We start from the raw sequence: 13,560 nt of genomic DNA, 5'->3' as shown, positions 1-13,560 counted from the left end.
CAATGTAAATGGTTCGGGATCCACATTCATTTGGATGGAATATGAGCTGAGCAGAGAAGACAGGAAACAACAGTCTGAACGGCTCTAAGCCGATGTGAGATATCTTTCAGCTCAGATATGATTACCTTATGTGTTTTATGTCCTGATAGAAAGGCTTTATTTACGATTCAAAGAAAACACCGAGGTTTATTTTGATTAGTATTCGATTGCTTTCCCTATTTCTACAGCTAAGACGTGATCATATCAACACCTTAATTTATCTATTAGTTTTCGAATCTTCTGCCCATTTTGTGAAAACCGCAAAGGGTAACACCAGAGACCTACGTGTAATCTAATGCTTACGTGCTGTAACGGACTTTTAGAATCAGTTCAATCCTACCTCTTTTGTTCAAAACCACCGGCCCTGAAACTACTATTTTTACTCCCACACAACGCTCACTTAAACTCTAATACCAAATGACGTAATCGTTTTTCAACATTACGGGCTTTTTTTCCCGATTGAACTTTTTATTTCATCTGCTATTTTGGTTTTCACGAAAATCTGATGGCTCAAATCGATGCTGGTCGGCGATGACAAGGCTAATGTCAGGTCCCAAGAGGGCATTAAGTTCATGTGCGGTTTGTAAAGCAATCAACCAATCGTAGATAATAAGTTGCTGTCATCTGTCATCTGTAACTGGGTGGGAACATCCGGAGTGTGTTGGAGTGCTTTGTCTTGTGTTTGTATAGCCTATGATTTGCATCTTAATCTACCCCAACAAGATATAATGAGAGAACACTTAATGGGCTTTCGAGTGTCATTCTGATCAACTCCTTTGTCTTTCTTCGTGTACCTTCATTCCAATAATCAAAGTTTAGGGTCCAGAATGGGCAGAAAGACCCAACAAGCCAGGTTTTCAAAGAGTTTGGCAAGCGACGAGTGATTAAAAGTGACGTCAGCTGTCATTTCTACCGGAACTGGCAGAGTTCAGCATACCGCTACTTCCGGTTAATACAGTTTTATCACAAGAAGGGCTCGAAGGTTGGATTACAATAGAGAGAGAATAATCAGGTTGAGCGAAATAAATTACTCAAACAAACCAACACAAAAGGACGCAACAGAAAGGGTGAAGTTTTCGAATCATTTTAATGACTAGTTAACCGAGACTTATTAAATTGCCAGTTACGCAAGACAAAGTCCTCTCAAGAGCGGCTGAAAAACATTCGTTCAAGTAAACATTCCGACAGATCGCTGATCAGGATATTTCAAGGATACATCAGTTGATGTGGACACAAGCTTTAAAATCCCTCTTTGAGTCATTACTGGAAGCTGCGCCCCAGTTTTATTACAGTGCTGTACCCCGGTGCCATCACATCAATGGACTGCGATTGGGAAGTCAGGTTTTGTCATCATCATTGGTTTTAAACCAAGGAAATTCGCGGGAAAGTGTGGTTTAGAGAAGAACAAGTGATTGGCACAGAACATAAAGGAAACGAGTTTCGCAAGGCCGCTCATCGGAAGTTCCACGCAAGCTAAGAGGGACCAATCCCATTATAATAAACCTCTCTCTACGCGATATTCATTTATTCCTTTCAGTAATTTCCGTGAAAACCGTCACTTAAGCAGAGATACATTTCTCGAAGAAACATCACTAACAACTTGACTACGAACACAATTGCACCTCAAATCTCTCGGTTGGGGTGAGTGAACATGAAAAGTGAAAGAATCAAAGGGCTTTCGTCAACGCCGAGTTACAATTATTATACGTCGTTCTCAGTAAAGACATTACCACGAGAAAAAGACTGTACGGATTTTTCGACTACTACGACTGATGAAAGTGATGTTGAGGAATACTATCCATTTGTTATTGGACGAGGGAAATCGTTCCAAATAGTTGATCCTAAAGTTTATAAGCAACTTCGTAAAAATAATATTCGTCAATCTAAAAATATTCGTATCGCGGACTGTGCGAAGAAAACATCAACAAAGTCAAAGAGTACGGAGATCAAATCTAGTGTGACCAGTGAGAGCGAAGACGAGTATTGCGAACTTTCGGCGCTTTCAAAATCGCCGGCACCTTTGCTACCGCCGAGAAAACTCACACAAGTTCATAAAGATTATCCTAAAGACTCTGTGAAAACTGTTACTGGTTTTGAAAAACGACGTCAAAATGAATATTATGACCCAAAACAGTGTATGGTGCAGTTTAATTCTAATTCTTCGACCGTGACAACAAACGTTGTCAGCTCAGCTGATGTACTGAAAAAAAGCTCATGGAAGGACCATAGTGAAAAAACTATCGAACAAGAGGACTGTTATGAACCCTCAAGGAAATGCTTTTGTGGACTTGACACAGATGAGGCTGTGGACTATGCTACGTGTATGTGTTGTGTCAAAGGATTGTTTTATCATTGTACGAAGGATTCCGAGGATGAGGGCCGAATCGCTGATGACCCTTGCTCTTGTAGCGGACCTCTGAAAACATGTATTCCACGATGGGGTTGCTTGGCTGTGTTTTCTGTGTTTTTACCCTGTTTATGGTGCTTCTTACCCATAACGGGATGTCGGAAAGCAGCCAAATGTGTTTCTTGTAAGAAAAAGAAACAAAAAAGCAAATCCCCAAAAAATGGAACGAAAAACCTTGACTTCATAAGTCAGAAACAGCGACAATAATAATGGTAATTTTTATAAAATCGTTAAATTGTAATTGGTAATTTTATTAGAAATGAACAACATTCAGCGTAATTGTAGAAAAAGTAATGTCAAGAAAGACAATTCTTATTAGATTTTTTTTCTAGTTTTTTTAAGGTATCGATCTAGATTGAATTTTACTTGTTGTTGACAGCTATCATTGTCAAAATGACTTTTCTATTTATCAAAAGAACTGTCAGTAATTGAAAAAGTATTTACACAACACGCTGATAGATATAATTTATGTAAAGAAGGCTTAAAGAAGGTTTCAGTTGATTTTTAAGCGTCTTTTAGAGTTTCCGAGATTTAATTCATTTGATCAAAATTTTTTGATAAAAGCTGAAATGAGGGAAAAGGGACTCGTGTTTATAATTTTGAAAAAAAATCGCTACCATTTTCAAGTTCTTATTCTAATCCTGAAAATATATGTAAATAGGCATTTTTATATCAAAACGTTAAGTTATATCAGGATATAATTTATACTATCGAGTAATCATATATTTATAAGAATACAAGAAAATAACAGTGCTATCGTCGCACTTTGGAATCATTTATTTTATTAGTTGAACAAGTCAATAACCCAGAAAATCCCTATGGTGTATTATTGTTGGCTTCAAAAGTATAGATTATTTGATATCAAGATATAGAATTAAATTCAATATAATATTAAACATTTCAGTTATTAATATTTGCCTGTGGCTTCATTTTTATCCTTCTCTGCGCGTACTCGTGTTTGCCCGACACGTGTTGAAGAGCAAAGAAAATATATTTTTTATTTCCAATAAGAATATTGCCCGTGGGATGGCTAAGCCGTTGGAAATGCAACAAGATTGTAGGTTTCACTTAATTTTATTCCCAGACTCAACTGTGTCTCAATACTTTGTTTTCCTTCGTATGCGTGCTGATTAATGCCTTATTTCAGAGTTCCGGCACTTGCGGAAGTAGGAGGGACTTAGATCAGTAGGCCGGTTTGAAAGTCTGCCGACCGACATGTCTTTAGGTAGATACAACAGCGTGACGTAGACACAAGATGATACCTTGATTTCCTGATACGTATCACGAGATCCAATAAGCAATTATGAAATACCTCTACATTTTACTACCCCTCCCCATCTAAAAGTCTGTCCTAATTATCCTCCAATAATATTCCAAAATAGGCATTGATCTCTCTTTTCGTATCCCCCCATTATAATTTCCCCCAAAATTGTTTCCAAGTGCCACCTTTGGACTTGAGATCCAGATAACAGGCTCTGTATCTCAATAAACTTCCTCACGAGCATGAACTTTTTTTTCAAAGTTCAAAAAGAGCCGGAGACCTCTGTTTTAAATAAGCTTTCCCGTTTACGTTCATCAAGCGAAACACAACCCTTTGGGGTCATGCGTCTTTATTTCACTATCTCTTAGATTCATAAAATCTTGGACTTTTAGGAAGAATTAGCCCTACACAGACTTGGACCTACGTGTGATCCCTAGCAAATCCTATAACTTCATTATCTTTAGACTTCCTCTTTATATCATTGTAAGACTTTTTGAAGATAGAAGTTCGTCGTCTCGTGTCTTGTTAACTAGGGTTTCAACTGCCCTTCTATTCTTTTCTTTCCATTCTCTATAGGTGGTAGGCCCCTTATTTCCTCTAAACTTCATAGGAATGTCCCATGCCAACGGGAGCTGTACGCTTAAACTAATAAAACAACAGCAAAGGCTTGATTCAAAAAATAAACGTGGTCAGAAAAACGAAGACATCCGGACTCGAAAAGCCAACTGTAATTTCCGATATTGTTGGGGGTGTTTCTCAAATGACGCATTTTCTTGAACGTGTAGTGAGTCTACTTTTTGTTCGTTCTGTGTGAGGAAGGTAGTGGTAGATTCTCGAAGCATTCATCCGCTTTGTTTTGGGCGTCTCGGTTAAAGAATTTGCTTCCTTTCTCCATAGTTCTTTCTCGCGGCTGTATTTGATTTGTAACCAGTATTAAAACGAACACGCAATCTCGTTAATTATGACAATTCTTTTTTAGATAGATATATAGATAGACTTTATTTAAAGAGGGTAAACACTAAAAAGTGATAACACTTATAAACTTGTGGCCCTCACTTTTTCCCTTCTCTTTTCTATTATAGTATTATTATTATTATTATTATTGTTATTATTATTATTATTGTTGTTGTTATTGTTATTATTATTATCATTATTATTATTATTATTAGTAGTAGTAGTAGTACTTATACTATTATTATTTATACTTATTTTATAAGTGACGTTCGTTCATTGCAGTTCGTAACTTTGGACAGATCGTTTTCTAGAATTTTCATTTGAATGGATCAACAATCAATATGTATCCACAAAATCACAATATTGGATTGATTTAAGTACACAAGAGGAAGAAAAGAAAAAAATACAGAATGCAGAAAACCGCAAGAGTGTACGTAGAAATTCGCTTGAAAATATTTTTAGAACATCTTTCTTTATTGTTTGACATCATCTCTAACACATGGGGGTATTGTTAAATTTACTTTATTCCTAATGAAACGTTTCCATTCAATATTTACCCGCACTCGGTAGAAATGTCGCTTGTCAGCATTTCGTAACTATGACCTTGGTTGATAAAGGCATTTTACGAGGCGAGTTGACAGCCGGAAAGCCAATCATTAACTCAACCTTGAACAGCTTTTTCTGCCGGAAAACGAACGATTTTTATTTTGAATCACTTCTCTTCCAACGAAGAAACCTAATAAGTCTGGAATGTAGGACCTTTTAGGAACTACTTTTCTCGAGATTCCAATAAAACCCCAATAAAACAGGCAGTGACTAGATCTTCAAAGAACAGGAACAAACTACGTGGGCGAGGCCTCTCATTACATTTGATTTATTTGTTCCCGTCTCGGGCTTTAGCTGAGCTTAGTGCCTTTTCGAAAATCCTTAACTACCTCTCTAGTTTACAATAAAGATTTGCAAACAGTGTTCGTAGGCGCTAAATTTTTTTTGTTAATCTTTATTTTAGTTGCATCTTTTGGTGTTTATATCCGCCAGCTTGAGTAAACTTATATTCTCGTTCGCGGCCTTTGAAGTGCCTCTCCTGATAAAGACAGATAAGCGCTTAGGTGCAAAATATCTGGGTATCTTCTATAAACTAAAGCACGGTTGAAAGACTTGTAATTCAGCTTAGAAAACGGTAAGGCTTCAGTTCTAACTTTCGGCATACAATACGCCAAGCACTAGTAGCGACCGGTAGGAACATCATAGTAGTGACGCTATTCCAATATATATATATATATATATACAAACCACCAAATAAAGTACAACGAATATCAGCCAAAGATTTTATTTCAAGTGTTTGTAAACGATAATACGAGAAGGATTTATTTTATAGGTGCATTAAGAGTTGTTTGAATACCACCAAAGAGTATAGCTTGAAAATGGTAACGTGACCGAGAGAGTTTTTACATAAGAAGTCTCTTTCCTGGTGGCTACTAATGTCGTTTAGAAGGCCTTAAAAGGCTTGTATCTACCCGTTGACTTCTTCTACTGTATGAATAGCTATAGACTAACGGATAGAAGGAGTGTCTGGGCATGTTCCTTTAAACTAAGAAGAAACGTCTTTTTCATGCAGCCGAACTGAGTCATGCGAAGGGATCTGAGAGAGAAAAGGGTGAGTGTTCTAATATAAGATGCTTGGCTTTGGCTGTGTCGTCGACCGGATGTTGCTCGGTCTAGCCGCATCGATCTTTAATCTTTGGAGCTTATTAAAAGCAGAATCTGCTCTGAACGTTAAACACTTAAACTAACGTTCCTGAGATCTGGCAAAATACGGCCTCTTTTCCCCCCGAAAGTAAAGCAAAACGTCTTTCTATAGGATTCATCGCCGTTGTTTCTTGGCTAGTATACCATGCTATTCCTGTTTCTAAAAAGGACATTTTTCATAGAACTACGTTCTCTTTTTTTACTATTTTTACTTCTTTCTGTCCTGTTCTGTTCTCTCAAGCTGAACTTCCCTTGAGCGTCCAACCGCATCAATACTGTCTGTAAAACACACCTTGTTTTGGTGGGAAATTTCCCTTCGGATCTACAAGGAAATATTGCAGAACAATTACACGGAGTCTATTCAAAAGTTTGTCATCGTCAAGTCACGATATCATTCCTCACTCATCCCTATCCGTACAAATGACAGTTTCCACTCGAAACATCTTTCCGTCCGGCTCTGTAATTATGATCGTAACCCATAAAGGAAATGATACTATAATGTGTAACATACACTGCCCACCAAAATGTCCATTACTTTTGTTCATAAATATGGCATTTTCGTCAACTATTTTTGTCTGGAATTTGCCTGAGAATATATTCAAAGTTGTGGTTTTTAGTTACTTCCTCACAAAAGGTTGGACTATTTTAACTATGTTTCACATAATGTTTTAATCTGTAATACAAACTACTCGGTAAATGGACATTATTTTAATTGACTACAAACGATATTTGGTAAGATATCAGAACCCGGATTTTGATCGAATGAAAGTCTAAGTTTTCAATTGGTTCCGCGCGCAAGGTCGTGGTCAATACTACAAAATTCTACGAGTGCTTTGTATAAAAGGAAAGATTTGTCTGTTCCAAACGTTTTTCCAATAGTGTGCCTTGTCTCAGTTTGCTCCACGTTTTTTCCTTGTACCGAACTAATTAAATCACAGGTTTATTCATTAAAATTGACCAATAAAGTAAGCCAGGACAATTTTTATTTCATAGTTCATACCACTATATATGGTGATTGCAAATGAATTGGTCCCTACTGATTCCATTTTATTAAGTCTTCGGCGCCAATGTTTGACTCTCCTGCGTGGATTATAATCTGTCTGATTGAGTCTTTCCGATCTAGTAACCCTTGTGTACTGTACCACAGCCAATAGCACCTCGCGCGTGGTACAAGAATACCGCCTAGCAAGAACGAACTGTGAGAATTTTAGGGTGGCTGCCTTGTGAGTAGCTTGTATATAATGTACAGTCAATTTTAAAAAAAGTTGTCGTCGAACAGCTCAAGCCTACTCGACTGGACCGAAAGGAATATGGGTAAAAATCCGGCATTGAAGTGGTTAAATATTTGTTCCCGCTAGGCGAGAAACAGTCCATCAAATGCATGTCTTTAGGTTTGGGGAAAGAAAAACAAAATAGTTATGATTCAGTTCACAATTTCGAAAATATGAAGGCATTAAAAAAACGTCCTCCAACACTTGCCGCTCGCCTACGAAGGTTCGTGCTGTAAACCAGGCATAACTAGTCAGAAAAAATTATGGAGTCAACTCGGCTTCAATGATTGCTGCCCAGAGTTCCTTTCGGTCCAGTCGCGTAGGCTTGAGTTGGTCGACGACAACCTTTTTTGAATTGACTGTATATACGAGAGCAGAGAACGTAGCGTGATAGTAGCTTGATACTGACTTAGTAATAGAGTACAAACGTTACAAGTAACTGTTGGTCAATAATTATTAGGTTGTTGAGTCATCATCGACGTGGAAATTGGTTTCGTTGTACTGTTTAATCTGCATTACAAGAATAGTAACACTTTACAAGCACTACATGTGATGATTATATGTTAGACATGATTCATTGTGAACATACAAGGGCAGGAAACGTGGAAAGATTCCATGTGACAAGTAGGAGTGGTTACTGTGAGCCGCCCTGTAGTACCAGAATAGAAACAGTCTAACGAGTGTTACGAGTGGACGTAATTATGAGTAATTACAAGCTTGTTCAAGCAAACAAGAGAGCGAATAATGTAGTATGCTGTAATAGCTCGTTATATATAATGCTGTAATAGCTTTCGTTATAGCTTTCAGTCATAATAACTTAAAACATAGACATTAGCTAAGCAGTTGCTTCCTTGCTTTTGGTGGTACTATATAACACTGACTAAGCATCGAAAGTGATGATTATAGGGATGAAGTATTGATCAGGTAAAAAAACAACAACAACAACATATTTTACAACCACCACTCCCCGTACGGGGCTCTTCTGTGAGGTTCCCTCCACACGCACTAACACTACATTCTATATTTACAACATACAACACTCAAATCACATGTTAATACATGGAAATACAAGAGAGCGAGCAATGTAGTTTGCTGTAATCAATGATAGCCAGCAGCTAAGCAGTTCCTTTTTTGCCTTTGGCTGTACCAGGATAGAAACAGCAGATCGAACCTGCTCGATCGACCAAGCATTGCAAGTGATGATTTATAGAGATAATGTTTTGATCATCGTCAGGGTTGTACTTTGGTGGTACCAGAATAGAAAAATCGTCCAAGCATGGAAAGTGATGATTCATTGTCAGAACTGTGAGCTTACGAGAGAGCACGAAATATAGTATAGTGACATATAATATAGTATAGTGTTTATAGCTTGCGACAGTTAGCTGATCTATCGTTTTCCTTGTGTTTGTTGGTTACATACTAGATAGTATGGATGAGTCAAAACAGCCTTGTGAGAACAACGCGATATGCAGTGAGCAAAACAAAACAGTACAATAAAATACCATGCAATGCCCCAAATCTATAAAATCGACCAAGCAATTATGTTAAGTTTAAGACAGAACAACTAAGACTAGCTATAGTTTAAGCAAATGTAATGTGTAGTCGGTGTTTCATAAGCAGGTTGAATACATCAAGCGCGAAACGGGTGGGAATTTCACCATGTTCCATGCAGACGGGCTAATATCGAAGGGTTTTCCGCATGCACTCGCATAAACTCCAAAATAGCACAATGTCCTTATGGTTTTCGTGTTAGACATGCCATGAGGGACAGCGGGAAAAACATATTGTCTCTCCAATGATACTCAAATAATAGCTTCTTAAACCACTAGACCGTACCTCGACTGAACAAAAACTAGGACCCTAAACAGTTGCCAGTCTCCAATTCTAGTCAATAATATTCCATTGAGTTAAAAAAAAAAAGGAGTTTTAAGAACCTGTAATAAATTTATCAGTAAATTTTTTCTACTGTATTCACTGTCAATCAGTAACTTTAGAACCACAGGTATTATTATGATAATAATAATAATAATAAAATTAAAAAAAAAAAGAACCACAGGTATCCCAACTACAAATACTGATCCTGGTAAGGCTGTGGCTACACAGCATTTTCAGCGTCCAGTGTGACTACAACGTGTGAATCATCTATATGGTTATAGTTTATACATGTTCTATGTATCGTCCTCGTAATATCGCTCGTTCACTTATCATTCATACAAGATAATTACCGACATTATATTTGTTCCTTTGTTCGCCCAAACATTCACAAAACATAAGGCCGATGAAAAAATTGGAAATATTCTTTAATTGTGAATGTTTCTTTTTCCTCGTGTGGTTCCTGTACCAACCTGATGAAATTTCTTCGCAAAACGACAGATAATAGTATGAAGATCAAGTCTTAACAGTCTTATTCAAGAACTATGGGAACAATATTTGTGGTCATGCGCAGTTAAGGACTAGACGAACTTAGGCACGTTAAAATCTGTATTCCAAATAAACGTCAGTGAAATGTAACCAAAAATATTGAATATCCCATCATCTTAAACCTTTAAAGTTTCGTCCGCGTTGCACATAAACATGGCCGTTCCATGCATTTTTACCACAAAATCGTGTCGGCGTTTGCTGACCTATATTTTCGCGACGAGATCCCCTACACTATTGACCAGTTTATGTAGATTTGACCGCTTTACAAAATTTTTTTATTCATCATAATGTGAAATTACGCCATTTGAAATGAAAGATGACGTAGGTGAAAACCAGTAGTAAAAAAAAATATTTTCTTACGAAAGTGAACAAGTTTCTTTGATGTAATATAGAAAACGGTCTTATTTTATTTATCTTTTATTAGATTATTATTAAATTAATAGAGCGTGGCCGATTATTCATGCACTTAGCTGGAGGTATGGTCTTGGCCTTGGTGCAATGAACTGGCGTTTCCGTGAAAGATTTTTTTTCGTGATCGACTGTGTTCCTAAATTGCATTCCTCACTTGTTATCTTAAGTATCAACCATAAACCCTGAATTCTTTATTGACTTATCCGTGGTTGCTGTTTTTTTCATTATCATGATTTGGTGCATTGATCCAGGAAATGAAAGGAAATTGAAAGGATAGACCGATATCCGACAGCATGGAGTTGTTCCTGTCATTACAGATATCATCTTGTACCCAAAATCACGGAATATTATCAGACATACAATGCCTTGAAAACCATGGAGAAATCTTACGATTTTGGGCAGTTTTTAGTATTGCATGTGCACTGGATTCGTTTTAGTTGAGTTTTACTCTATGTTTGGTAAATGTCAAACAATTCATAACGTCGAATCCCCCCACCCCTCCAACCCCACCCCCCAAGGAGGAGTGGGGTAAGGCGTGTAATTAGGTAACCAACTGTAATTAACGTCAAGACTGATAGACACTTTTCAGGTTGAATACAAGAGCTAATATTACCCTCCTAATGTGTTTTTATCTATATGGACGCTGAATATGCTTACATGTTAGCTACCTTACAAAATGATGTGGTGTTTTCGATGTGGGCAGAAGATAAAGCCTTGCGGCATCAGCGCCCCATTCTGATGACAAAACAAAAACCAAGCAGAAATGTTTGACGTATCGAGGAAGTACAACCAGACAAACAACTCTGAATGCTTAACCATGCATCCAGGAAGTAGTATAGCAAACCTCATCCTAAAGAACACTGAGCGCGAAGCCTAAATAGAATTGATTGAGGCCGCGTCAAGGAAGTGCCAACGGTAATAATCTCTGACTGGTTTGCCATGCATCCGGCTTTTTATTCACTGAACGCTTTTCTATCACTTGGTCAGCTAATTCACCGGACAAAGCGGCGCCGGATCACCGTTTTGAATTGAGATCTTAGGATCCAGATCTCGTTTGTCATTGTGGCCCATTTTGTAATGATTTATTCACGAGAAGATTGAATTCAGAGGTGTTCGTATCAGAATGAAAGGATAATCAATGATCAAACAGACTTGCACACTGTTCATTCTCCTTGGCGATTCTAAAAAAGCTACTCAGTTACCTCACACGTTTCTTACTTTGAACTGACACTGCTAAGAAGCTTAGCTGAAATGAGGCAAAAAACAGCGGTTCAATAAGTTTGATATTAGTCGAAGGTTTACTCAGTAATACTATAATCCTTTGTCTACGAGTCGGTGTTTCGCTAGCTATTTATTCCAAATTCCTCCAAAAAATACGAAACTTGGGCCACTATGTTTGTATGAATCAGTCAGGGCTGCTAATGCGCATGCTCCAGTTCTTGTTTTTCGGTCAAAGTAAAGCTTTCTGGTCTGCGCATGCTTATACCGCTATTTGGGTCTGGTCGATATTAAACACGTCACGACAAGCATAACAGGAAACAGCTTCATCATCATTTTATAAAGCTGCTTCAGTCCTTGATAAATAATTTTATGACAACGTAACGTAACATTCGAAAGCCCACCTTTCTTCGTTTGTCAACAATGAGATCAATACTGCCGGGTTGATATCAATAATGATTATTTTTCATAACATAAATAACAACAATGATCTAGGTTTCTAAATCTTCGCTTGGAAACATTAGTTATGACAGTATCTTTGGTAGATTGAATAGATAGACTTTGCTTCTTAATGTACATTATATTCGATAAACAATTTATAATTTTCTTGGATTCGCCGCGTTTCTGTTTGATCAGTCAAGGCACGCAAATGAAATTATACATTCTTTTCAAATTATATCAAAGTCAAAATAAGGATGTATGCTAGATTGACTCCCTCTAATTATTTTTTCTTAATAAACTCTCACACCAGGAATCTCCCTCTGGTCGTGTAATTAAAAAAATTGTAGAAAGTGGTCCTAAAATAGATCTGTGTGGCACCTCATCATTTACAAATTGTCAGGGTAGTAAATTATAGAATGAACAATCGAACGGGACCCGAATACCTTGATAGAAAAAGGGAGTTAGATGAAGGATTGGCATTCGACTCAGTAATCAGCAAAAAATCGATTAAACTGGTGCGAAAATGGATCCGTGTGGTATCCCATTATTTTAATATTTTCAAATTTAGAGCTGAAAAGCGTGAAAGGGAATTAATTGAAGAATTGATATTTGGAAATTATCAGTGAAGTCGAAAGTAAAAGATTAATTTGACAATGAAAACATTAAATGAATAAAGCCTGTCACTATAAATCAAATCATTTTTTGACAGCCTTCATTCTCAGTTGATTATATTTATATTTAGACCTCTTATTTCGAAGTCAAACTTTTTTATTATTTTGAAAGTGATGAATTAAAAATTGTACGAAGTGAGTGTGTGTTGTCGAAGGTTAATGTAAAATGGTTACGACAGACCTTTATCTACAACCAAGGACGAGTCCTTAGTTTATCACAGTACGTGAGCATCTCAGTGAGCAAAACTGCACAGGAAGCCCGACAAGTGCTTTTGTTTCCGTACTATTCTTATTGACTTGACTAATTACCTTTGGTCTTTTGTAATCAACATCACGATTAGTTTCGAGAATTGAAAGCTGTCTCAGCGTTATTTGTTATAGCTAATGAACATTGACATGCTGTAACTTAGACATGTATCGTGTGTCTCACGGTCTGTCACGAACACGTATATTTGTGCTTTTCACTATATTTCACTACAGGTAATAAATACCTTAATAATGTTTACTGAAATCACAGTACAATTTAAATAAGGTATTTAATCATTTTCCTCCCTCCATAAAATTCAATATGTGAGTTAAGTGTTGTGTGTGGTAAAGAATTATCGTAGTGGTATTGCGTTTGAAGCGATGTCTCACGGAAGAGCCTCTTACGGGGAGTGAAAAATATTATTCCGGGTTTCTTAGGACCCTATGTGTTCTATTTTTACGAAGATACTG

The 13,560-nt window shown here is 37.1% G+C and overlaps 2 protein-coding genes across 3 annotated transcripts in view; both read left to right on the top strand.

Moving 5' to 3' along the window:
• LOC116292047 (fibroblast growth factor 8) overlaps positions 1-13,560 on the top strand; it is a 63,234-nt gene that overhangs the window by 14,427 nt on the left and 35,247 nt on the right. The gene's annotated exons all lie outside the window — the stretch shown is intronic.
• Positions 678-3,357, top strand: LOC116292030 (uncharacterized). The gene has a single exon (XM_031699267.2). The coding sequence runs from the start codon at positions 1,691-1,693 to the stop codon at positions 2,651-2,653; it is 963 nt and encodes a 320-aa protein (XP_031555127.1). The 5' UTR covers positions 678-1,690; the 3' UTR covers positions 2,654-3,357.

This window comes from Actinia tenebrosa, unplaced genomic scaffold (genome assembly GCF_029948245.1).
Source record: "Actinia tenebrosa isolate PJP-AT-01 unplaced genomic scaffold, QUT_ActTen_1.0 PGA_scaffold0__85_contigs__length_37466705, whole genome shotgun sequence".
NCBI lineage: Eukaryota > Metazoa > Cnidaria > Anthozoa > Actiniaria > Actiniidae > Actinia > Actinia tenebrosa.
This window is presented reverse-complemented; position numbering and strand designations above follow the sequence as displayed.